General features: G+C 37.6%; 1 protein-coding gene across 7 annotated transcripts in view; it reads left to right on the top strand.

Moving 5' to 3' along the window:
- MYBPC1 (myosin binding protein C1) overlaps positions 1–26,604 on the top strand; it is a 262,117-nt gene that overhangs the window by 81,808 nt on the left and 153,705 nt on the right. For 5 of the 7 annotated variants that reach the window (XM_053716992.1, XM_053716991.1, XM_053716986.1 and 2 more), the window contains exons 4-5: positions 14,064–14,105; positions 21,290–21,331. The exons of 1 other annotated variant lie outside the window; for it this stretch is intronic. In XM_053716992.1, coding sequence (XP_053572967.1) covers positions 14,064–14,105; positions 21,290–21,331 — 84 coding nt within the window. The remainder of the gene's footprint in view (positions 1–14,063; positions 14,106–21,289; positions 21,332–26,604) is intronic. One more of the 7 variants, XM_053716988.1, reaches the window with a different exon arrangement.

The following is a 26,604-nucleotide window of genomic DNA, read 5'->3' as shown; positions in this document are numbered from 1 at the left end:
GTTTCAGAGGAGCTTATTATATACATAGGACCGTGACAATATATTTTTCAACAAACTAACAAGAAGAAATAATCTCTTATGTCTGTGACTCCTGACACCAGTTCTATGTCATGCTCTCTTCACGATAGTAGGTTACACATAAATCAATGTTTTTACCAAGTACATTATGAGTGGAAAGGCTCTTGCACTTACAGACTAAAGGAGAGCAATTAATGACCATTCTAGTGAAAAAATGTTTAAAAAATGTATTAAAGCATGTAACTTTATCACTATAGATGTTGCAAGCCAATGTGTTTAACCCCCAGAAAGGGGTTAAACACATACTTAAAGTAATACTGAGGAGATGCAGAAAATTTCTGGTCCCGGATGGAAAATGCTGGTGATCAATTCATCTTTGCGGGAGTCAAACACAAAGGGCCAGATGGTCAAAACTTCACCGGGTTAGATGTGAAAAACCAAGCCAATTCTTGTAGGGGCCATCCTCGGGGGATACTGGAAAAAAAGTATCCTTGAGTTCTCATTTGGGCATAGAGTTTAATGAAGGAGATATGTGCCTAATCTGATCTTATTTTAACATAAGGCTGGCATGAAGTGGGTTACAAGAAGCTTGCATGTGATTTGAGGTCTCAGTTGGTCCTTTAGCTGGAAGAAGGTACTACAGGAGATAGTCATCTGCTCTGTGGTCATGTTTGTTTCGTGTCTAATATAGGCATGTAGCTGGTATAAAGTTGGTGCAAACATTCATATGACAAATAAATGTTTTATGTATGTCAAATGAATACATATGAAAACTTACTATAATCATTTGAAGACTGGTTCATAATTTGCCAGGGCTGTTTTTAATCCGCAATCCCACCCTGATCAAAGAAATAATAGTTTAGTCTAGACTTTAGTTGGGATAGCTGAATAAGATATAAACCAGGAAACAATTGTTGAGTTGCCAAGTTGTGGTTGATTTTCTTTATGAATGGGTTTTAGTGGTCCAAATAGCTCATGCAAGCCTTAAACCGAATGTTAAGAAGCTGGGTCTGATATCATAAATATAAAGGATATTAGAGAATATTCATATCAATGTGTTTTATTAAGCTGCAATATGTTCTACAGAGTTTCAGAGGAGCTTATTATATACATAGGACCGTGACAATATATTTTTCAACAAACTAACAAGAAGAAATAATCTCTTATGTCTGTGACTCCTGACACCAGTTCTATGTCATGCTCTCTTCACGATAGTAGGTTACACATAAATCAATGTTTTTACCAAGTACATTATGAGTGGAAAGGCTCTTGCACTTACAGACTAAAGGAGAGCAATTAATGACCATTCTAGTGAAAAAATGTTTAAAAAATGTATTAAAGCATGTAACTTTATCACTATAGATGTTGCAAGCCAATGTGTTTAACCCCCAGAAAGGGGTTAAACACATACTTAAAGTAATACTGAGGAGATGCAGAAAATTTCTGGTCCCGGATGGAAAATGCTGGTGATCAATTCATCTTTGCGGGAGTCAAACACAAAGGGCCAGATGGTCAAAACTTCACCGGGTTAGATGTGAAAAACCAAGCCAATTCTTGTAGGGGCCATCCTCGGGGGATACTGGAAAAAAAGTATCCCTGAGTTCTCATTTGGGCATAGAGTTTAATGAAGGAGATATGTGCCTAATCTGATCTTATTTTAACATAAGGCTGGCATGAAGTGGGTTACAAGAAGCTTGCATGTGATTTGAGGTCTCAGTTGGTCCTTTAGCTGGAAGAAGGTACTACAGGAGATAGTCATCTGCTCTGTGGTCATGTTTGTTTCGTGTCTAATATAGGCATGTAGCTGGTATAAAGTTGGTGCAAACATTCATATGACAAATAAATGTTTTATGTATGTCAAATGAATACATATGAAAACTTACTATAATCATTTGAAGACTGGTTCATAATTTGCCAGGGCTGTTTTTAATCCGCAATCCCACCCTGATCAAAGAAATAATAGTTTAGTCTAGACTTTAGTTGGGATAGCTGAATAAGATATAAACCAGGAAACAATTGTTGAGTTGCCAAGTTGTGGTTGATTTTCTTTATGAATGGGTTTTAGTGGTCCAAATAGCTCATGCAAGCCTTAAACCGAATGTTAAGAAGCTGCAGTCATACATGTCCAACAAGTCAAATGTCAGACAACTCAGACTTGTTCATCTGGGATGACTGAAAAGTGATTGCGTGTGCATTCTTAAATTCCAACAGCTGATGCTGCTCCAAAGCCCCCCCCCCCCAATGCATGCGGACAGCTTCTAATTATGAAAACTTTGTCCGCAATGAGACTAATAAATGGGGGGCCTATAACGAGTGTGGCAGTATTCTTAAGTAAGGCAGAAACAATACTAAATGTGTAATAAAGTGGTACGTTGCCATTGGTTTCTTGTGGTTTGCTGATGATTACTTAAGGGTTCTTTACCAAATAAATTATGTATATCAAAGATTCCAATAGATTCAAATTATTGTGTAAGAGTGGAATTGGATATACTTGTTTAAAAAAGGGCAGATTTCACTAAGTAGGATATATGAATAATGTAAAGTAATAACAGTAAAACTGTAAACTAGAACTTGGGGAGTGAGTAAACTAGACTGTTTTTGTAACTTGGGTGGGAAAGAGATGTGTTTTTGATGTCTGGTGACTGAATGATTGTGAGAGTTTTTGCACAATTATCCCTCTAATCCACCAGGATCACATTCAATTAATCCAATTTGGATATGCTCCATATGATATCCTCTGTGTTGTGTAATAAAGGTAATAACCGCTAGTGTCACTTTACCACACGCTTGTACACAATTAAATTTTTACCATCAGTCCCAGGTAAATATTGTACTTGTAGTTCTACAGAAATATAGCCACTATACTACTTATAGTAATTCCAGGCACAATAATCTACCAAACAGTTCTTTACCAGAGAGAGAGCTTTAATTATAATTTGCCCAAATTTCAGAAATGCTAAAAAGACAGTTACATAAAGAGGTTTTCAGTCATACTCCCAAACACACAATCAGTTATTGCAGGGTGTGTGTCTGTGCATATATATCAATAGTGAATAAAACAAACAGTATCACTACTGAGTCAAATCCCAAGGCAATTGTCTAGTGTGACTGGAAGTCTACTTATTGTATAAGAGCTACATTTCTGTGTTGAGTATGGGGTTAAAGAAAAAAAATCAATAGAATCGCAGGTCAATAGAGGCGCAAAGTTCAGCTGATTAAAGTGATATGAGTTTCTGTATTTCACTAGGTTGATATACTTCCTTATAACTGTTTTAAAAGTCCTGTCATCTTGCTCTTATTTCTCTATCCTAAAGAAATAAAAAAAGTGTCTTAATTAATCTGCAATAGATGCACAAATATATTTAAACATATTTAATAAACTAGTTAATTTACATCTATGTCAGATTGATTTGGTTATTTAATTTATTTTTCTTCATGGTTTTAAACAATATCTTATTTACATATTTATGAAATGTCAGTTACTTTAATATATAACATTTCAGGATTTAATATATGTTTGTATAATTCAGATAGGGCATGCAATTTTAAATAACTTTCCAATTGACTTTTATCATCAAATTTGCTTTGTTCCCTTGGTGGTATTTTTAAAAAGCTACACCTAGATAGGCTCAAACTGATTTCTAAACCGTTGAAAACCGTCTCTTAGCTCAGAGCATTCTGAAAGTTTTTCACAGTTAGACAGTACTAGTTCATGTGTGTCATATAGATAACATCGTGCTCACTTCCGTTGAGTTATTTAGGAGTCTGAACTGATTGGCTAAACTGCATGTCTGTCAAAAGCACTAGATAAGGGGCAGTCTGCAGAGGCTTACATACAAGGTAATCACAGAGGTAAAACATATATTAATGTAACTGTGTTGGTTATGCATAACTGGGGAATGGGTAATAAAGGGATTATCTATCTTTTTAAATAATACAAATTCTGGTGTTAACAAGGCCATAGGATCCAGAACATATCCATGTAAGCTCCATAGACCTTTTATATGGTCTTGATTTTAGCAGTTTACAAAACACTGAATATGATACCATTAGATGCCTGTTACCTTTACTTTACTCAATGGTGATTATCAAGCCTGCATACTTCTAAATATACACTTAAACTTTCACGATTCAGATAGGGCATGCAATTTTAAACAACTTTCCAGTTTACTTTTATCATCAAATTTGCTTTGTTCTCTTGGTATGCTTTGTTGAAAGCTAAACCTAGGTAGGCTCATATGCTTATTTCTAAGACCGTCTCTTATCTCAGTGCATTTTGACAGTTTTTCACAGCTATAAAGCACTAGTTCATGTGTGCCATATAAATAACATTGTTCTCACTCCCGTCAAAGCCTGCACTGATTGGCTAAAATGCAAGTCTGTCAAAAGAACTGAAATAAGTGGGCAGTCTGCAGTGGCATAGATACAAGTTAATCACAGAGGTAAAAAGTGTATTAATATAACTGTGTTGGTTATGCAAAACTGGGGAATGGGTAATAAAGGGATTATCTATCTTTTTAAACAATAAACATTTTCAAGTAGACTGTCTCTTTAACCATAGTACATTTCTCTATGTCTGATCTTGACAACTCAGGTGCCAGGGAGCCACTGGCACCTCAAAATTAGGCCCTGACACCCTGGTTGGGTGCCCCCACTATTTTAATATATTCATTAGTAGGAATTATTTTGACTGCACACTGATTACAAATACACACACACACACATATATATATATATATATATATATATACAGGGAGTGCAGAATTATTAGGCAAGTTGTATTTTTGAGGATTAATTTTATTATTGAACAACAACCATGTTCTCAATGAACCCAAAAAACTCATTAATATCAAAGCTGAATAGTTTTGGAAGTAGTTTTTAGTTTGTTTTTAGTTATAGATATTTTAGGGGGATATCTGTGTGTGCAGGTGACTATTACTGTGCATAATTATTAGGCAACTTAACAAAAAACAAATATATACCCATTTCAATTATTTATTTTTACCAGTGAAACCAATATAACATCTCAACATTCACAAATATACATTTCTGACATTCAAAAACAAAACAAAAACAAATCAGTGACCAATATAGTCACCTTTCTTTGCAAGGACACTCAAAAGCCTGCCATCCATGGATTCTGTCAGTGTTTTGATCTGTTTACCATCAACATTGCGTGCAGCAGCAACCACAGCCTCCCAGACACTGTTCAGAGAGGTGTACTGTTTTCCCTCCTTGTAAATCTCACATTTGATGATGGACCACATGTTCTCAATGGGGTTCAGATCAGGTGAACAAGGAGGCCATGTCATTAGATTTTCTTCTTTTATACCCTTTCTTGCCAGCCACGCTGTGGAGTACTTGGACGCGTGTGATGGAGCATTGACCTGCATGAAAATCAAGTTTTTCTTGAAGGATGCAGACTTCTTCTTGTACCACTGCTTGAAGAAGGTGTCTTCCAGAAACTGGCAGTAGGACTGGGAGTTGAGCTTGACTCCATCCTCAACCCGAAAAGGCCCCACAAGCTCATCTTTGATGATACCAGCCCAAACCAGTACTCCACCTCCACCTTGCTGGCGTCTGAGTCGGACTGGAGCTCTCTGCCCTTTACCAATCCAGCCACGGGCCCATCCATCTGGCCCATCAAGACTCACTCTCATTTCATCAGTCCATAAAACCTTAGAAAAATCAGTCTTGAGATATTTCTTGGCCCAGTCTTGACGTTTCAGCTTGTGTGTCTTGTTCAGTGGTGGTCGTCTTTCAGCCTTTCTTACCTTGGCCATGTCTCTGAGTATTGCACACCTTATATATGTTCTATCTGACACAGTATAAAAGGAAACAAAGTTTCCCTGTACCTGATGTGCGGTACAGACAAGTGTTGTGTGTAACGAATGGCCAGAGACTAACGGTGGTGTCAGAGCCTGCTATGGTCTGATAGATAAAAGCAACTGTACGGCACTGTATGTATCAGCGTAGAGTGCTAAATGTTCCAACCTATTAGATGAATCTGTTGTATGACGCTTTGAAAGCCTCAAGTCTCGCTAGATGCGTGAGACAAATGCTATAGGAGGCTATGTAAGTGTGAGTAAATGTTTAAAAAATGAGAGCAGCGTGGGATAAACTGCGTGGGATAAACTATCCCAGTGGTGGAAAATATGTAGCAAGGATAGAGCACTCAAAGGTGCCGTGGTAAACGGTCAGGTGGATACGCCTAAAAGGTATCGTGGAGACCGCAGATAGAAGACTGTTTCAAATCACAGCCGCTGAGGTAAAAAAGAGCAAAGCCACACTCTGTAAAAATAAATCCTTACGCGTTTTGAAGCGTGGAGTTGCTTCTTCATCAGAGGAATTTGTGGCTTGCTAATCAAAAGTACTGGAATTTAAAAGGCTTAGAGTGGGCGTCTTTTTTACGTTTTGCGTAATACGTTATTACGTGTGCGGCTGTGGTTTGACGGCAGTGAGTATGTTGCCTAGGTAACGATTGTTTATGTGCAAGTTCTTATAAGCCGGGTGCTGGTATTTACCCCCTCTATGCTGTATCGATTTAAATTAAAAATGGAAGGGAAGGGAAGGCATTATGTCCTTTGAACTAAAAAGGGCATTTATATATATATATATATATATATATATATATCATATACAGTGTGTATGTGTGTGTGTGTGTGTGGCTTTTGGACATTTACCTTCATAAAATCTTCCATTTGTTAAGACAGCATTGAGATAAAATGTTGAAGAAGCTCATTACCAGCGTTTATTTTTACAAAAAAGCAGTCAAAGTAAGTAATGAAAGTATATTATAATGTTGTTTTATCTTCATTAATTAAACATTTTATGAAGAGATTAAATGTTGACTTAAAATCACAACATATTATAGGAGAGAACTACTGTTTAAGTGAATAGAATACTGGCTATAGTGTAAAAAGAATGCATTTAGTGGTAAATTACCTTCAGTAGTCAGCTACTTAAAATAACTTTTTGGCTGTCAACAATGATTTCAGTTGCTCTCTGGTTGTACATCCTGTAAATACATATCACCTTCAACCTTGATAGAAAGATGATCCCCTGTTTACATGGTTGATGCTGTTCCAGACTGGAAAATATGCTATACAGTTAATGCAGCAAAAGAGATATTAAACATAGTACTAAGTATATAGGAAAATATGCCCTTTAAATGGACAGTAGTTTTGTGTTATCTGCTTATGAGTTTTGAATAAAATAGTCCCTGATAACAGGAGGTCTCATCTGTGTGTTGTTTTATTTTGGATAAAAAAAGATGGTGCCATTTACATGATTAATCTATTTTATTCCTCTGAATTTGGTCTCTAGTGAATTAGATATTTGTTATGAATAACAGGATATCTAGACCACAAAGGGTCACAAAACTAATTAGGGGAATGGAGAATTTTAGCTATGAGGAGAAGTTAGCTAAACTGGGAGCTTAAGAGGTGACATGATTACTTTATATAAATATATTCAAGGCTCATATATATAGAGATGGCAGAATCTCTGTTTATTCCAAGAAAATTGTTCGTGATAAGAGGTCACAATTTAAAGGGACATAATACTCATATGCTAAATCCCTTGAAATTGATGCAGTATAACTGTAAAAAGCTGACAGGAAAATATCACCTGAGCATCTCTATGTAAAAAAGGAAGATATTTTACCTCACAATTTCCTCAGCTCAATAGAGTTAGTTCTGTGTAAAAAGTTATACTTCAGCTGCTGCCCAGCTGCAGGTAAAAAAAAAAATGAAGAAATGAACAGCAGCCAATCAGCATCAATAGTGCTGAGGTCATGAACTCTTTTACTGTGATCTCATGAGATTTGACTTAACTCTCATGAGATTTCATGGTAAACTTCCTTAACCTGAATAGGGAAATAAGATGAGAGTGCACGTAAGCTCACTCCTTCTGCTGTCTCGCGACAGACATACTGATTTGTTGCTTAGAAGTCCTTTACAATGGGATGTGGCTACTGAGAAACTTTTGAGGTAAAATATCTTTCTTTTTTACATAGAGATGTTCAGGTGATATTTTCTAGTCAGCTATTTACAGCTATACTGCATCACTTTCAAGTGTTTAAATATTTGGGTATTATGGCCATTTAAGGCTGGAGGAAAGGAGAGTTAATCTCCTCCAATGGAAATGTTTTTTCCACTGTAAGAGCAATAAAATTGTGGAACTCATTACCAATGGAGGTAGTGAATGCCAATATCTTAGATACATTCAAAAAATGTTTTAGATACATTTCTGGCTAGAAAGAATTCAGGGATATGATTGCTTGTGTTAAATGGGTCACCTTTTAATGGGATTAATTTGAGCTCATCTGGAGCTTTTTTGTAAGTATATTAGATTTGTATAGGCTGAACTCAATTGACTTCGGTCTTGTTTCAACCTCATCTACTATGTTACTATGTTACTATGTAGAGGGTCAGGTGATCACTCATTTAAAAAAATAATTAATTCTTATTTGCATTACGATTCTCATGAAAGTAGAGACACAGTTTGTGCACCCTCAGATTGTTGTTACTTTAAAACTAGTCTATCTTGGGTTAATATGTTGTGTATATCGATTTATTTTTAGCTGAGATAGAAGCAAAGATTTAAAGGGACAGTCTACTTCAGAATTGTTATTGTTTAAAAATGTAGATAATCCCTTTATTACCCATTCCCAAGTTTTGCACAGCCAACATTGATATATTAATATACTTTATACCTCTGTGATTACCTTGTATCTAAGCCTCTGCAGACTGCCCCCTTATTTCAGTTCTTTCAACAGACTTGCATTTTAACCAATCAGTGCCCTCTCATAAGTAGCTTCATGGGTGAGAGCACAATGTTATCTATATGGCACACATGAACTTACACCCTTTAGCTGTGAAAAACTGTCAAATGTATTGAGATTACAGGCGACCTTCACGGTCTTAGAAATTAGCTTTTGAGTCTACCTAAATTTAGCTTTCAACTAAAATACCAAAAGAACAAATCAAATTTGATGATAAAAGTAAATTGGAAAGTTGTTTAAAATTACACGCCCTATCATGAAAGTTTAATTTTACCTAGACTGTCCCTTTAAAGACCTTGCACATTTATTTCTTCTCTATTGTGAATTTAGAAAAAAAAAACTTTTTTTTTGCTATCCGTTTAAAAAGAAATAGAGCTTTTTATTTTTTGATTTAGACAACCCAAGATATTGATCTTGTCCCATTCTTGTATAATTGATCCCACAATTTGGCCTCCAGATATGATCATATAAAAAAAATTGTTAACTTTTTTGCAAACTTTGGGTTTCTCACTGAAATTATTTACACGCAACTAATGCAACAATAAGACAAATGGTTGTAAAACTTTCTCTGTGATCCCCTTTGTTCAGAAATAGCAGATATGTGTGGCTTTTCCATTGCTTTTTGGCAATTACAATGCCACTAATTGTAGATTTGCACCTTACTTGAGATTCCTGGCAGTGAAGGGGTTAATCAGTAAGCTTGTAAAGGTTAATTTTTGATGCAGAGTAGAGATTACCGTCCCACCTGACACATCCCACCCCCTGTTTCCTACTAGAAAGCTCTCTTCCCTCCCTCACCCCCACTGGTCACCACCATCTTAGGTACTGGCAGATAATCTGCCAGTATGCAGTTTAGCGGGATTTATATTGACTTATTTTTCTTTATTATTATTTTCTGAAGTGCAGTGATCCCTCCTCAACATCCCATCTGCCTGATCCCCCCAAACAGCTCTTTAATCCTCCTCCTCACACTAGTGGTGGCAATCTTAAGTACAGTCAGCTGTCTGCCAGTACCCAGTTTATATTTATTTTTTGTTTTCTTTCTTTCTTTTTAATTTCTTTTTTTTATTATTTTTTTTGTAGTGTAGTGGTGACCCTACTTCCCCCCTTCAAAATGTTTTTTTGCAGTGTAGGACCACTCCCTCCGCATCCCTCCACCCGTGTACTGCCCACCCTCCTCCCACACCTCCCGCTGGCACAAACAGTTGATCATTACAAACATTGACACACACAGTGTCATTGTCTGTAACTATCTGGTATCTGTCTTCATATGGTAACAGAGCGCTGATCATGCTCCGTTACTATATGAAGACAGATGCCTGCAGCTCAGGAACAGCTTCTCTCTGCTGTCACTTGAAAGCTGAGACTACAGGAGCTTCTTGAAGCTGTGATGTAGATCTATATTATTTGGTACTATGGGCTCTGTACCACATGACCTAGATCTACGACAGTTTGGGTTAAGGCATTAACTGGTGTGTAATAGGGTAAAAAAAAAAGCCTTTTAGCAATGACAGCAAAATAAACAGAGGATAAGTGACACCTCAGCTGAAAGGCAAGTTTCTATCCTTTCTAACTAGGTGTCACTTGCCATACTAAGTTTCATGGGAGTGAGCTGAAGGCTTTCCTAGGGCCTCCTCCCCAGATACTGTAATAGTTTTTTTTTATTATTATTATTATTATTTCCCACTATCCACAGAATGGATGCACTAGTAGTATGTTTTTTTTGTTTTTGTTGGTAACATATATTTAGTAATTAACTGTGGCTATCCTTTCAAAGACTGTTATTTATACACGCACCTTGTAGACTTTAGAATTATCTACAGATTATTTTTATATGACTGTCTATTCCTACTTATATTTAGATTTCGGTTTAACCACTTTTTTGGCAAATCAAATAGTTATTTTGCTTGTAGTTTTCATTTGTTTGTTTTTGTTTTTTCCTCATAGTAAGAATTTGAAAGTTTTTCCTATAATTATTCCATTAATTTCTCCCTGATACTATTGCTAGAAGGCTGATGTACTCACACCCATTCTAATATCATTTAACTTGCCAAAGTCAGCTTAATAAATCTGTGACCATATGGTTTTAATGCTGTCCTGACAATTTCACAGATCACAACTATGAGGATTAAGAATTAACTACCAAAATATTATCCTGCCAATATTCTGGCACAAAATATTGTGGGTGCAAACTTTGTTTTGCATAGACGGCGGCCCAAGGCCTCTCTCATGATTGGACGCCACACAGGGGCTTAAACAATATGTGCTATTTCTTTTCCTTTTCTGTTCCTGGGGCAGTTGGTTTTTGATAGTATACCTGCCCTGTCCACAAGTTTTTTCCTAGCACAGCCTGATATTCTAACTTTCACAGACTCTTAGGGGCCGAATTATCAAGCTCAGAATGGAGCTTGATGCCCCTGTTTCCACGCAAGCTTTTAGTCTCGCCAGAAACAGCAGTTATGAAGCAGCAGTCTTAAGACCGCTGCTCCATAACTGGTCCGCTCTCTCTGAGTCTGCAGTCTGCAATCCGCCCGATCCTATACAATCGGGCTGATTGACACCCCCTGAATCTGCAGGGGGCGGCATTGCACAAGCGTATCATGTCAGACAGACATTGATAAATCGGCCCCTTTGACACAACCACAACTTCTCTGGCTGCTCCTCCATTTCCTCCAACGTATTCTAGCCTCAGAATAATCAGGAGGTACGAGGACACTGGCAGAAATTAACATGTAAGGTTCCCTCCCTGCAGCTCACAGCAGAACACAGCATTTTAACCCATATGCAGCCACCATATGTGATAACTGCTAGCAACATGTCTTATACTCACTCTACCCACACTCTCCTCTCTTCCTCTTATCTCCTTACTGTCTTCTCTGTCCCCCCATTTCTCTCGTCTCTCCCTTCTCTTCCTTTTCACTCTGTCCCTGTCTCATCCCCTCTGTTTTCCTCTTCACTCCCTTACCCTTTCCCATTTTTTCCTTCTCTCTCCCCATCCTCTTTCTCTTGACTCTGCCTCTCCCCCTCTCTCTTCCTTTTTACTCCCTTCTCCATCTCTTCTTCATTCCCCCTTCTCACCTTTATTCCTCTCTCCTTCCTCTCTCTTCAGTCCCCCTTCTCACCTTTATCTCTCTCTCCCTCCTCTCTCTTCAGTCCCCCTTCTCACCTTTATCCCTCTCTCCCTCCTCTCTCTTCAGTCCCACTTCTCAACTTTATCCCTCTCTCCCTCCTCTGTCTTCATTCCCCCTTCTCACCTTTATCCCTCTCTCCCTCCTCTCTCTTCATTCCCACTTCTCACCTTTATCCCTCTCTCCCTCCTCTCTCTTCAGTCCCACTTCTCAACTTTATCCCTCTCTCCCTCCTCTCTCTTCATTCCCCCTTTTCACCTTTATCCCTCTCTCCCTCCTCTCTCTTCATTCCCCCTTCTCACTTTTATCCCTCTCTTCCTCCTCTCTCTTTATTCCCACTTCTCACCTTTATCCCTCTCTCCCTCCTCTCTCTTCAATCCCACTTCTCACCTTTATCCCTCTCTCCCTCCTCTCTCTTCATTCCCCCTTCTCACTTTTATCCCTCTCTTCCTCCTCTCTCTTTATTCCCACTTCTCACCTTTATCCCTCTCTCCCTCCTCTCTCTTCAATCCCACTTCTCACCTTTATCCCTCTCTCCCTCCTCTCTCTTCATTCTCCCTTCTCACCTTTATCCCTCTCTCCCTCCTCTCTCTTCAGTCCCACTTCTCACCTTTATCCCTCTCTCCCTCCTCTCTCTTCAGTCCCCCTTATCACCTTTATCCCTCTCTCCCTCCTCTCTCTTCATTCCCCCTTCTCACTTTTATCCCTCTCTTCCTCCTCTCTCTTCATTCCCACTTCTCACCTTTATCCCTCTCTCCCTCCTCTCTCTTCATTCCCCCTTCTCACTTTTATCCCTCTCTTCCTCCTCTCTCTTCATTCCCACTTCTCACCTTTATCCCTCTCTCCCTCCTCTCTCTTCATTCTCCCTTCTCACCTTTATCCCTCTCTCCCTCCTCTCTCTTCAGTCCCACTTCTCACCTTTATCCCTCTCTCCCTCCTCTCTCTTCATTCCCACTTCTCACCTTTATCCCTCTCTCCCTCCTCTCTCTTCATTCTCCCTTCTCACCTTTATCCCTCTCTCCCTCCTCTCTCTTCAGTCCCACTTCTCACCTTTATCCCTCTCTCCCTCCTCTCTCTTCAGTCCCACTTCTCACCTTTATCCCTCTCTCCCTCCTCTCTCTTCATTCTCCCTTCTCACCTTTATCCCTCTCTCCCTCCTCTCTCTTCAGTCCCACTTCTCACCTTTATCCCTCTCTCCCTCCTCTCTCTTCATTCCCACTTCTCACCTTTATCCCTCTCTCCCTCCTCTCTCTTCATTCTCCCTTCTCACCTTTATCCCTCTCTCCCTCCTCTCTCTTCAGTCCCACTTCTCACCTTTATCCCTCTCTCCCTCCTCTCTCTTCAGTCCCACTTCTCACGCTTTCTCCCTGCTTTCTCAATTATCTCCATTCAGCTTCTCTCTCCATCCTCTCTCCCCTTGTCTTTTTACATTATCTATCCTCTTTGTCTCTTCCACTCTCCTTCTATCTCTCTTCTCTGTCCACTCTTCCTTTTCTCTTTCCCTTCTCTAACCACTCTCCAATTTTTCCCTTTCTTATCTTTCCTTCAATTTTTCTTCTTTTGTCTACCTCTTTCTCCCTTTTCTCTCAGTTTCCCTCTGTATGCCCCTGTACCTCCCTCCTCTCTACTGTCTCTCTTCTCCTTCCTCTCCCTCCCCTCTCCCTCCTCTCTACTGTACCTCCCCTCTCTCTTCACAATCTCTCTTTCCTCTCGCCCTACATTATTATTAAGAAAGTTGGTGCAGTGGAATGACAAAACATAAACTATTTAAATGAATTTAAAAATAAATATTACACATATAAAATATAGGGCCTCATATTTTAATTTTGCCTTAGGCCTCACAAACCCTTAAAGCTGCCTCTGTTGTAAAGGTTCTTCATTCCCTTAGAATTTACAGAACAACTCACCATTTAGTAAATAGGGGTTGTCAAATCTAGACAGTGTGCTGCATTTTATTAAAGCACAGTTATCACTATCCAACTTATAAACACATCTTTTAGAATTAGAAGATGCAGATCTGTGCATTTAGTTAAATTACTGTAACATAACACAGGGGGGAGTATTGTTAGGTTTTACATTATTGTATTGATGGGATTTGATAAACTGAATGTTTGGATATACTTTCTATGCAGAGCAAAACAAACCCAAAGAGGATGCACCTGAAGTAGCTAAAGGTGAGTGAAGAATCAGCCAGCTCTGCTACATTAGAAGCATAGTCGCCTAGTTTTGTTTGGCCTTTGTAGAAGATTGCAGATGAATAGTTTAGAAGTTGTATTCTGTGTGTTGTATGAATGTCAGATACTGTGCCTTGATTCTTTTCACTTTGGCATGACTTGCCTGTGGTTTCACATAAAATAATGTAACAAAACAAATACTATTTATATGGGCACTTTATACTATAGCACATGATTTTGCATGGTCTGCACTTCCCACCCTAGGACTGCTGAATGTAATTGCATGTATGTTCTTTCCATGCCCCCCAAAGCAGTTACTTGAGTGATGCACAGTATTAATAGCATTGCCTGAAGCACCTCTTGGACTAGAAATACTTAGTTACACAGCTAATATATTACTTGAATAAGCAGGATAACACTCACAAACTGCTATTGTGTCTATCAACTGTAATATTAAAGACTGAAGGTGGGATATAAGAAATCATTTTGTTCAGAAGCTGGAATGCATAGCTCTGCTAGTTTCCTTGGTAGAAAACAGTTTTCTGTAGTATAAGATGCATATCATTTTGATGCTTTGACCTGTCACCATTACCCATACTGCTTCTCTGGATCCCTTGTGTCAAGGCACTTGCTAATTCAATAATACGATTTGAGTGTTGTATTATTACACATATTTTCCATTAGTAACAATTGGGTTGAACACATAGTTAACTTCACACATCAGGTGGGGGAAAGAACGATCCTTAGCTGGTGAGTGGAGGCTATGTACATATGACTATCTTGATTGGTAACCTGCACAGATGCAGAAACGCATTGCAGCTCCTGAGCAAGTGCAAGGTAGTTACCATGGTGCAGCAATGTAATGATATTAGGATCAAATTAGAACATTTTATTACTTTGTTAAAGGGACGCAAAACCTAAAATTGTTCTTTCATGATTCAGACAGAGCATACAATTTTATACAGTTTCCAGTTTACTTCTATGATCAAATTTGCTTTTTTTCTCATGGTATTATTTGTTGAAGAGATACCTTGGTAGGTAGCGTGCACATGCCTGAAGCAATGCAAGGCAAGAAAAGTGCTGCCCTCCAGTGCTCTTGCAAATGTATAACATTCTTGCAAAACTTCTGCCATATAGTGCTGCAGACACGTGCACACTTCTGTGTTTACCTCCCTGCTTTTCAACAAAGAATGCCAAGAAAACAAAGAAAATTTGATAACAGAAGTAAATTGCAAAGTTGTTTAAAATTGTATGCTCTGTATGAATCACCAAAGAACATTTTAGTTTTTTTGTCCCTTTAACATATCCCTTTAATTAGATTATTTAAATAGATTATTTTCAGCAATTTTAGCAGAAATTAAATTAAAAGACTGGAAATAAATACTGGCCCAAGCATGGCAGTCTGCTCAAATATCTGGTATTTGAATGACTGCAGCGTCTGTAAGTTATTTCTGTTAGTATCCCTTTTAAAAATATCTTCTTTATGTTACATTATGAACCAGACTAAAAACATAGTACCTCTGCTTTACAGGGACATTAAGGGGTAGAGTTATAAATGTGTGGTCGGACATGATCCGCTCAGGGGCTAAACCGCTGTAGCAGATCATGTCCGCCGCACATCGATAAATGCCGACAACATATGCTGTTGGCATTTATCATTGCACAAGCATTTTGTGTGAAATGCTTGTGCAATGCTGCCCCCTGCACATTTGTATCCGATCGGGCTGATTGCTGTCTGGAACCTCAGAGGTGGCAGGCGAGTTAAGGCGCAGCGGTCTTATGACCGCTGCTTCTTAACTTACAGTGGGGCAAAAAAGTATTTAGTCAGCCACCAATTGTGCAAGTTCTCCCACTTAAGAAGATGAGAGAGGCCTGTCATTTTCATCATAGGTATACCTCATCTATGAGAGACAAAATGTGGAAACAAATCCAGACAATAAAATTGCATATTAAAGTGGAAAATAAGTATTTGGTCACCTACAAACAAGCAAGATTTCTGGCTCTCAAAGACCTGTATCTTCTTCTTTAAGAGGCTCCTCTGTCTTCCACTCATTACCTGTATTAATGGCACCTGTTTGAACTTGTTATCAGTATAAAAGACACCTGTCCACAACCTCAAACAGTCACACTCCAAACTGGTGAAGACCAAAGAGCTGCCGAAGGACACCAGAAACAAAATTGTAGACCTGCACCAGGCTGGGAAGACTGAATCTGCAATAGGCAAGCAGCTTGGTGTGAAGAAATCAACTGTGGGAGCAATAATTAGAAAATGGAAGACATACAATACCACTGATAATCTCCCTCAATCTGGGTCTCCACTCTCACCCCGTGGGGTCAAAATGATCACAAGAACGGTGAGCAAACATGCCAGAACCACACGGGGGGGGGACCTACTGAATGACCTGCAGAGAGCTGGGACCAACATAACAAAGGCTACCATCAGTAACACACTACGCCGCCAGAGACTCAGATCCTGCAGTGCCAGACGTGTCCCCCTGCTTAAGCCAGTACATCACCGGGCCCGTCTGAAGTATGCTAGAGAGCATTTGGATGATCCAGAAGCGGATTGGGAGAATGTCATATGGTCAGATGAAACCAAAGTAGAACTGTTTGGTAGAAACACAACTCGTCGTGTTTGGAGGAGAGAGAATGCTGAGTTGAAACCAAAGAACACCATACCTACTGTGAATCATGGGGGTGGCAACATCATGCTTTGGGGCTGTTTCTCTGCAAAGGGAACAGGACGACTGATCCGTGTACATGAAAGAATGAATGGGGCCATGTATTGTGAGATTTTGAGTGCAAACCTCCTTCCATCAGCAAGGGCATTGAAGATGAAACGTGGCTGAGTCTTTCAGCATGACAATGATCCCAAACACACCGCCCGGGCAACAAAGGAGTGGCTTTGTAAGAAGCATTTCAAGATCCTGGAGTGGCCTAGCCAGTCTCCAGATCTCAACCCCATAGAAAACCTTTGGAGGGAGTTGAAAGTCTGTGTTGCCCAGAGACAGCCCCAAAACATCACTGCTCTAGAGGAGATCTGCATGCAGGAATGGGCCAACATACCAGCAACAGTGTGTGACAACCTTGTGAAGACTTACAGAAAATGTTTGACCTCTGTCATTGCCAACAAAGGATATATAACAAAGTATTGAGATGAACTTTTGATATTGACCAAATACTTATTTTCTACCATAATATGCAAAAAATTATTTCCAAATCAGACAATGTGATTGTCTGGATTTGTTTCCACATTTTGTCTCTCATAGATGAGGTATACCTATGATGAAAATTACAGGCCTCTCTCATCTTCTTAAGTGGGAGAACTTGCGCAGTTGGTGGCTGACTAAATACTTTTTTGCCCCACTGTACATTGCCGGTGAGCCAGAGAGTACGGGGGTACATAGCAGCATCCGCTGCTTGGTAAATCTACCCTTAAGGGCTAGATTACAAGTGGAGCGCAATTGTTTGCACCATAGCGATAAAGGGGTTTATCGCGAGGGTTTGCGCTTATCCGGCTTACTGCTCGTATTACAAGTTGATAGTAAAAAAATCACTTCAGCGCAATTGTGATTTACGCTAGAATCATTACCACGATTTCAGAGCTGTGGTTAACTGTTTTGCAAAAATAGAAAGTTAAACAAAACATTTTAAAAATACATTACAAAGAACAATTACACTTTTAACACTGTCTAATAAAAATGATTTTAAAAAATATTGCAAAAAAAATTATAAGCGCTCAAAGATATGAAATCTTGGGTGTTAGAAAAAAAAAGGCGCCAAAAGGCTTTAACATAGACATACCACATACATATACATGTCTACTGATGTATATGTATGTGTATATATATATATATATATATATATATATATAGTAATGGCCAAAAATATTGGCACCCCTGCATTTCTGTCAGATAATGCACCACTTCACCCAGAAAATTGTTGCAATTGCAAATGTTTAGGCATTCTCATGTTTATTTCTTTTGTTTGTATTGGTATGACACAAAAAGAGTAGAGAAAAAAACAAATCTGACACATTCCACGCAAAACTCCAGAAATAGATTGGACAAAATGATTGGCACTCTCAATTTAATATTTGGTAGCATTCCCCTTGGAAAAAATAACTGAAATCAATCACTTCCTGTGACCATCAATGAGTTTCTTACACCTCTCTACTGGAATTTTAGAGCACTCTTTTTTCGCCAACTGCTCCAGGTCTCTCAGATTAGAAGGATTCCTTTTCCCAACTGCTGTTTTAAAAACTCTCCACAGGTGCTCTATAGGAATGAGATTTTGGGGCTATAGCGGATCATGTCCGCCAGACATTGCTGAATGCCGACAGTATACGCTGTCGGCATTTAACATTGCACAAGCAGTTCTGGTGAACTGCATGTGCAATGCCGCCCCCTGCAGATTCGCAGCCAATCGGCCGCTAGCAGGGGTGTCAATCAACACGATCATACACGATCGGGTGGATTGCAGACCGCAGCCTCAGAGGAGGTGTATAACTTAAGGAGCAGTGGTCTTAAGACCACTGCTTCTTAACTTCTATTTCCGGCGAGCCTGGAGGCTCGCGCAGAAACAGGGGTATTCAGGGCCAATCGGCCCTTGATAATTCCACCCCCTGGACTCTTTGCTGGCCAGTTCAGTACTCTCCAGCTCTTTGCCTTAAACCATTTCTGGGTGCTTTTTGACGTGTGCTTTGGGTCATTGTCCTGCAGTAAGATCCATGACCTCTGACGGAGACTCAACTTTCTAACACTGGGCCCTACATTGCACCACAGAATTCTTTGGTAGTCTTCAGATTTCATAATGCCATGCACACAGTCAAGACATCCAGTGCCTGAAGCAGCAATGCAACCAAAAAACATCAGTGACCCTCCACCATGTTTGTCTGTAGGGACTGTATTCTTTTCTTTAAAAGCCTCATTTCTTTTTCTGAAAACAGTAGAATGATGGGCTTTACCAGAAAGCTGTAATTTTGTTTCGTCCGTCCACAGCACGTTCCTCAGGTATGTTTTGGCAAACTTCAGTCTGGCTTTTTTATGTTTCTGTGTCAGCAGTGAGGTACTTCTGGGTCTCCTATCATAGCGTCCCTTTTTATTCAGATGGCAACATATAGTGCTGACACATTTGTACCATATGCCTGAAGGTCAGCTTAAATTTGTCTGGAAGTTGATCGAGGTTCTTTATCCACCATTTGAACAATCCTTTGTTGCAATCTTTGATCAATTTTTCTCTTTCGTCCACGTCCAGGGAGATTAGCTACAGTGCCATGGGCTGTAAACTTCTTGGCAATGTTGAGCACAGTGGATACAGGGACATTAAGGTCTCTGGAGATGGACTTGTAACCTTAAGATTGTCCATGCTTTTCCACAATTTTTGTTCTCAAATCCTCAGACAATTCTTTGCTGCTCTTTCTCTTCTCCATGCTCAGTGTGGCACACAGAGACACACAACAGAAAGGTTGAGTCACTTTTTCATCATTTTAACTGGTTGCCAGTATTATTTCTATATTGTCAGCACCTGTTAATTTGATACAGGTGAGTTTAATTACTAATTACAGGAGCATCACAAACTTGGAATGCAATTATTTCTTACAATTTTGAGAATGTGCCAATAATTTTGTCCAGTCAATTCTTAGAGTTTTGTGTGGAATGTGTCAGATTTGGCTTTTTTTTCTCCACTTTTTTGTGTTATACCAATACAAACAAAAGAAATAATCATGAGAATGCCTAAACATTTGTAATTGCAACAATTCTCTGGGCAAAGTGGTGCATTATCTGACAGAAATGCAGGGTGCCAATATTTTTGGTATATATTTATATGTGTGTGTGTGTACATATGTATTTATGTATTTACATGTGTATATATGTATTTACAGACATATATACACATATAAACACATAAATATATATGTATACATATACAGACATATATATAAGTGCATTAGAGCCTTTTGTCGTTAAGTAAATGAAAACATGTAAAAACATATTTATGCAATATTCATATGTATTAAAGTTTTTAACTATGTATTTACTGTAAATATGTCACCTTCCAATGCTCTGTACATAGCAGAATATGTTCTAAGTATTTATAAATAGATATTCCTATATATATATCTGTAAATATCTATACCTATATATAATCATCTCTATATAAAGGTATATATTATTGTTTAAAAAAAACATCAGATATATGTAGAAATATTTATTTATGAATGAATAGAACATATTCCATTACTTTAAGAACATTGGTATATAAAATATTCATATTTCATGCCGGGTTAGCGCTAATGAGAATATGTGATGGTGTTTGAGCGAGATTGGGGTGTTAGGTTTTTCCCACTTTTTTTCTTTATTGACTTCTATGGGGGAATGTGTGAACACGCACAAGATATTCTAAGTTTGGCTTTTTGCACTAGTCGGGTAACTGCTAGTGAAAAAAGTTTACTTTCAATTTGTAATACAAATACAACCCAACAAGCGCAAAAATCTTAATTCTAGCAGACTCAGAGTTATTGCTCTAGTGTAAATGCAAAATACTGCTCCACTTGTAATCTACCCTAAATAAATGCTAGAATGATGCATTTTATGAAAAGATTAGTCTGAGAATAGCGTGTAGATGTATTTTTTTAAAGTTTCATTAGCTGTTTAAATATTGACATAATGAGAGGAAAATGTTAATGTCTATAAAACAATGGGAGCTGCCATGTTGTAACCTTCTCTTCTGTAATTAGGGACAGTTAGAAATAAGTCAATAGAATGTGCAGACAATGGTTGTGTAGAATATAACAGTGTTCTCCACTTCCATTTCTAACAGGAACTGAAAAGCTCCCAATTTCACAATGGAATTACAGAAAAAGGGGACAAAATAAATAATGAAATTATATTGCAGAGTTTTTTTTATCTATACAACATAATTTTATATTTCCATCTCAAAGTGTTTAATGTCCCTTTAAGTTTACTACACAAAGTTATATTAATAAGTTACATATATCAGCTGACAGCGATCAAATCAAGATCATCATCAAGAAAATAGCTCTGAATATTTTGCTAAGCTAATGAGTTACAAACTGTGACCATGAGTACAAGTAGAGTAAATGTGTGTTTCATAGATGGGCATTTGAATGCAGAAAGTGTAATTTTGAAACTCTTGCAAATGTAACTATACTTCCTATGCAGCGCAACCCAAACCCAAAGAGGATGCGCCTGAAAAGGCGAAAGGTGAGTCAAAGCGAACAATCCCTTCTACATTAGAAAAGTAGTTGCCTGTTTGTTTACTGCTTGTAGAAGGTTATAGATTATATAATAGATGCTGTGCACTTTGTGTTGCATGTACATCAGATACTCTTGACATGGGTTTGTGCAATTTTATTCTCTAGCCTTTAGTTTGCATGAGTTACTTTTGGTTTAAAATGAAGGAATGGTGTACAAAAAGTGATAATTTTACAATACATACAAGTATTTTAAATGACTTACAAAAGTCTGCCTGCTACACATTCCAGCACATGTATTAGGAATTAGCTTCAGCAACTTCATATAGGACCATCAGAGGATCTGTTGCTTTAAACTAGAATAATGTCATTAAAACAGTTAATATCACTATGAAATAATCACTATAGCTCCCTCACTCTGCCCTTATGTTCTTTGACAGTAGTACTGAGTATTATAAATATACTTTAAAGGGTCATGAAACCCACATTTTTTATGTCATGGTTTAGAAAGAGCATGTAATTTTAAACAACTTTCTAATTTACTTCTATTATCGATTGTGCTTCATCGTCTTGATATCCTTTTCTGGAAAGCATATCTAGATAGGCTCAGTAGCTGCTGGTTGGTGACTGCACACAGATGCCTCGTGTGATTGGCTCAACCATGTGCATTGCTATTTCTTCAACAAAGGGTAACTAAAGAATGAAGCAAATTATATAATAGAAGTAAATTGGAATATTGTTTAACTCCTTGAGTGCTAACGACGGCTCAGAGCCATCGCTAGCACTCACCCACCTTGAGGGAGATCTGGGGGCTCCCACCCTCTCCTACTCCGGCGATTTGGGCCTGTATAGTGACAGGCATTGCCGGGGCTTCACGTTTTGCGTGGTGACGTCACGCGCAATGACATGATGACGTCACCGCGCAACTTTATTAAAAAAAGACAATGGACAGTATAGGGAAAGGGGGCATGCTGCTTAGAAGCCTGTATCTCAGGCATCAAGACCCACCGTAATTAAAGAAAAAAAAGTTACAAAAAAAAATATTAAAAAAATTAAAAAATAAAAGACTCTCAAATTAGCTTAGCACCCAGGTGGGAAAGTGCTTAGCACTCAAAGGGTTAAAATATTATTCTCTACCTGAATCATGAAAGAAAAATTTTGTGTTTAGTGTCCCTTTAAAGGAATTTGAATCTTAAAACATATTTTCAGAATAAAACTGTCAGCAGCTTTAATCACTTATTTCAGAACTACAGTTTGATGAAGAGCTGTATATAAACTGTATGCTCCTTCCTACTCCTCACATAAATACTGCCATCCCAGCTCAGCTGCCATGTTTATTGCTCAGGGGGTTGTTCAGAGATGGATTTAAATCAGTTTAGGGAATAGGGTAAATTGTAAGATCGTAGCACAGACTGATAGAACAAATTCCTACAAGGATCAAGCTTTTTGGAATTCCAGTGATCTATAAATGCTCTGTTGCAGAGAGCAAGTCCGCTCAGTGCTTATGGACTTGAATTGCGCAGCCACATAGAAGAACGCCATGCTTACTCATACTGACCCAAGGGTGGCAGCCTGCTATTTTCCTTGATTACCTGCCTTTTAGGAACAATGAGTTTAATCCAGCAAATGTATATACAAGTAGCACTATTACCTGAAAGTTAAATAATACAAAAATGCCTGTAGAATAATGCTACTAGTATCCCTTTAAATATATTAACTTGTTAAACAACATTTACCTGAACTTAAATATACAAAAGCATTATATTTTAAGAAGGTACATTTTTATTTTTACAAATATGTATTTTTATAAGGAATTTGATGACAAACAAGAATCTAAAGGCCCCATTTGTAGAAGAAAGTTGACTACATAGTATGCATTCTTATTTTTATCTTCTTTAACAATGCTTGTTTTCACAGGCTTAAATAATTGTTACAGTAAAATATTTTTATTTTAATAACGTGTTCTAACTTTACGTGGCCAAGTAGTCAATCAGTAAATAAGTCACAATATACAAATAAAATATAACAAAAATAAACCATACATTTTTTTTTAAGAAATATGTTTCTATTTAAAAATGCCACCTGAAGAAGAAAAAAAAAACTGGTACTAGCTGTAATTGCCTCTAGGGGGAGTCATTTCCTTTCTGGATGAAACAGGTGTCATTATAAGTACTGAAGTCTATATCATAATAAAGGGGACAGAGGTTTGATCTGCTGTGCATGACATGTCGTGTTTATAAATGGATTACCATTTATATGTAAGTGTCTGTTTAGTAAAGACAGTAAACGTTTGCTGACTAATTTGAGCATAGAATAAAAGTATGCATGGGCAATGCAAAACTAAAGTTGCACACTTATGTTTACTAGTTTAAAGGGACAGTTTGCCCTAAAATTATCTCCCCTTTAATTTGTTTCTAATGATCAATTTTACCTGACTGAGTGTGTTCAGTTGTTTACAAATAACTGCTATACCATTTTTTTTAGCATTTGAAATAGCTGATTTATCGTGTGGTATCCCCACCTATACTGAAAGTTTCTATACTCAAGTACTAAGCTATTGACAAGCTATGAAAACACAGCCAGCCGAAGAAACTACACACCCAGTGAGGTGTAAGAGATATAAGTAATAAAATGTTGATTTCCCATTGTTCACTCTAAGTATAGGGCTTTGGTGTACAGATAGAAATATGTGTGTTTACAGAAAGTGATAACATGAGATCTGATTTTACCTGCAAACTAAACCTATTTTAATGGGCTGAGGTTTAAAAGAATGTGAACCTTAAAACATATTTTCAGATTAAAACTGTCCACATGTGTTATACTCTGCAGCTGGTATAGCAAGTCATTGGAAATGCATGAAGGGAAAAACTATTTTATAGTATATTGTCCCTTTAAATATTTACACTTTTTTTCATAATGATTTAATCTGTAAATGTTATTTCTCTTTTAATTTTACTGTATGTTTTTAACGTTTATCACATCACAAAATGTATTACTCATCCTTTCCAGCTTAAATGTGAAAAACATTTTTGTTTTTGTTTTTTTTATGAAGAATTTGTTGGAGGTGGTCATATTTGTTCACAAGCATAGAAGATAATATTCTAAAAATATTGACACTTTCCAGTCTTTCCATCACATGAATAACACATTTTTTTCCAGATTTTTTTTTCTTTCAGCAGTCAGATTTATTGAGAGACTACGTGCAATATGTTTTAGATTTATTTCGTTTTTTTCTGGGTGTTTCAATCTCTTCTTTGTCACGTACAGGACATAATGAGGGCTGGTTATGTATACTATTAAAATATACAGCATAACAAGCAGTTCATTGAAAACAGATTATAAAATTATGAAAATAATCTGGATACTTTGAAAAGTTTAGCAACTTTTAATGCATATAAAGTATATAATAACAACTTTTGCAGTGTGCAAATTACCATTATCAAGTGATTTACTGCACCTGTAGCAAATATTGACATATTCTTTATAAAACAGCAGCGTTTTACATTCCTTATATATTTGTTTTCCATGACTTCCTAACTGAATGTCATCTTAGCACGCTGATCAATGTTAGGAGTAAAGTCTGTTCCCATTGTATTGTTATGAACAGATCTATGGTTGATACATTACATTACACTAGACTTTGATAGATAGCCCGATTTGTGATGACATTTTGGAGTAAGTCTGAAACTTGATAGGAGCGTGTTGTTGGCACCTATTTATGAGGGCAGAAATCACTGACCTTTGCTTTAGCCTTTTACAAACATTCCACAATATCACTTACATCCATTGCTGTGGACAAGTATATTAGTGACACATTTGTCAGAAAATCTGCCCCTTGGTTCATATCCTTTCCAGTTCAAGGTTAATCTCTTCATGTTGCATTGTACCATTAATAGCCCCATAAACATCGTGAGCATGTTAGGTAATAAAGTAAAACACTGGGAAGTTTACACACACACAAATGCACACACACATGAATGCATGCACACACACACACAAATGCATACACACACACACAAATGCATACACACACACACATGAATGCATGCGCACACACACAAATGCATGCACACACACATGAATGCATGCACACACACACAAATGCATGCACACACACATGAATGCATGCAGGCACACACAAATGCATGCACACACACACATGAATGCATGCAGGCACACACAAATGCATGCACACACACACACATGAATACATGCACACATTAATGCATGTGCACACACACAGATGCATGCACACACACAAATTCATGCACATGCCCCCACACATTAATGCATTCACACACACACAAATGCATACACACATGAGTGTATGCACACACTCACAAATGCATGCACATGCATAAATGCACAGACCCATACGAATGCATGCACACACAAATCCACACACAAACATAGACACTCACACTCAATATGATGTATAGCTTCCTAAGCAGAATTAGTATATATTTTTTAAATAAGCCCTTGGGTCTAGGGATTTAAAAAAAAAAATTACAATTTAATTTGTATTTGTTGCATATAACATAGAGCACCATAAAACGTTCTTTAAAACATTTGTGGAGTTATTTCCCTCTTTACCATTGGAGCTGTGGAAGTTGTACTTATCCTCTGGCAAGCAACTGATAAATCAAGTACTTTGTGCACAAACATACATTTCATATTCGTTTCAACCTCAATATAAACTATTTTAAATGTAACCCTTATGCGCAAAATAAATGTTTTACTATGTTCAAAAAGTACTCTCGTACGCATGATCTATTTTTAGATTAGTTTTCCTTTAAATTATTATTTTTCTCTTAACTGTGAAATAAAAATGTTTATTAGATGCTAGTAGCTGATACATAATAATGTATTTTTTTTGTGTGTCAAATAATTTATACAATTTTACAAATAGATAAAAATGTATAATTCTCGTGAAACATATTTAACAAGAAAGCATTACTACCACATTGATTGAATATGTGTTAGATACATAATACTGTGCAGACTTATTTTTCTTCTTTGGCTCAGAAATAATAGTCTGAGGTTTTTGTAAGCTCTTGTCACACCTACTAATTATAATTGTTGAATAATAACAATGAGATCATAATATCTTTTTATCATAGATACCATTTTTTTTATTTTTTTCATTACTACCACATTAGTAACCACTAGGCCCTGTAAATTACATTGATAGGCCAGAGATAGATTTAAAAAAACCTGTCTAGTAACTCTCACCCCAAACCCTAAGATTAACCCCAGTCTGAAAACCTCTCACATCATGCTCGC

This window comes from Bombina bombina, chromosome 6 (assembly GCF_027579735.1).
Source record: "Bombina bombina isolate aBomBom1 chromosome 6, aBomBom1.pri, whole genome shotgun sequence".
NCBI classification, from domain to species: domain Eukaryota; kingdom Metazoa; phylum Chordata; class Amphibia; order Anura; family Bombinatoridae; genus Bombina; species Bombina bombina.
Note: the sequence above shows the minus strand (reverse complement) of the source record. Positions and strands in the feature narration are given on the sequence as shown.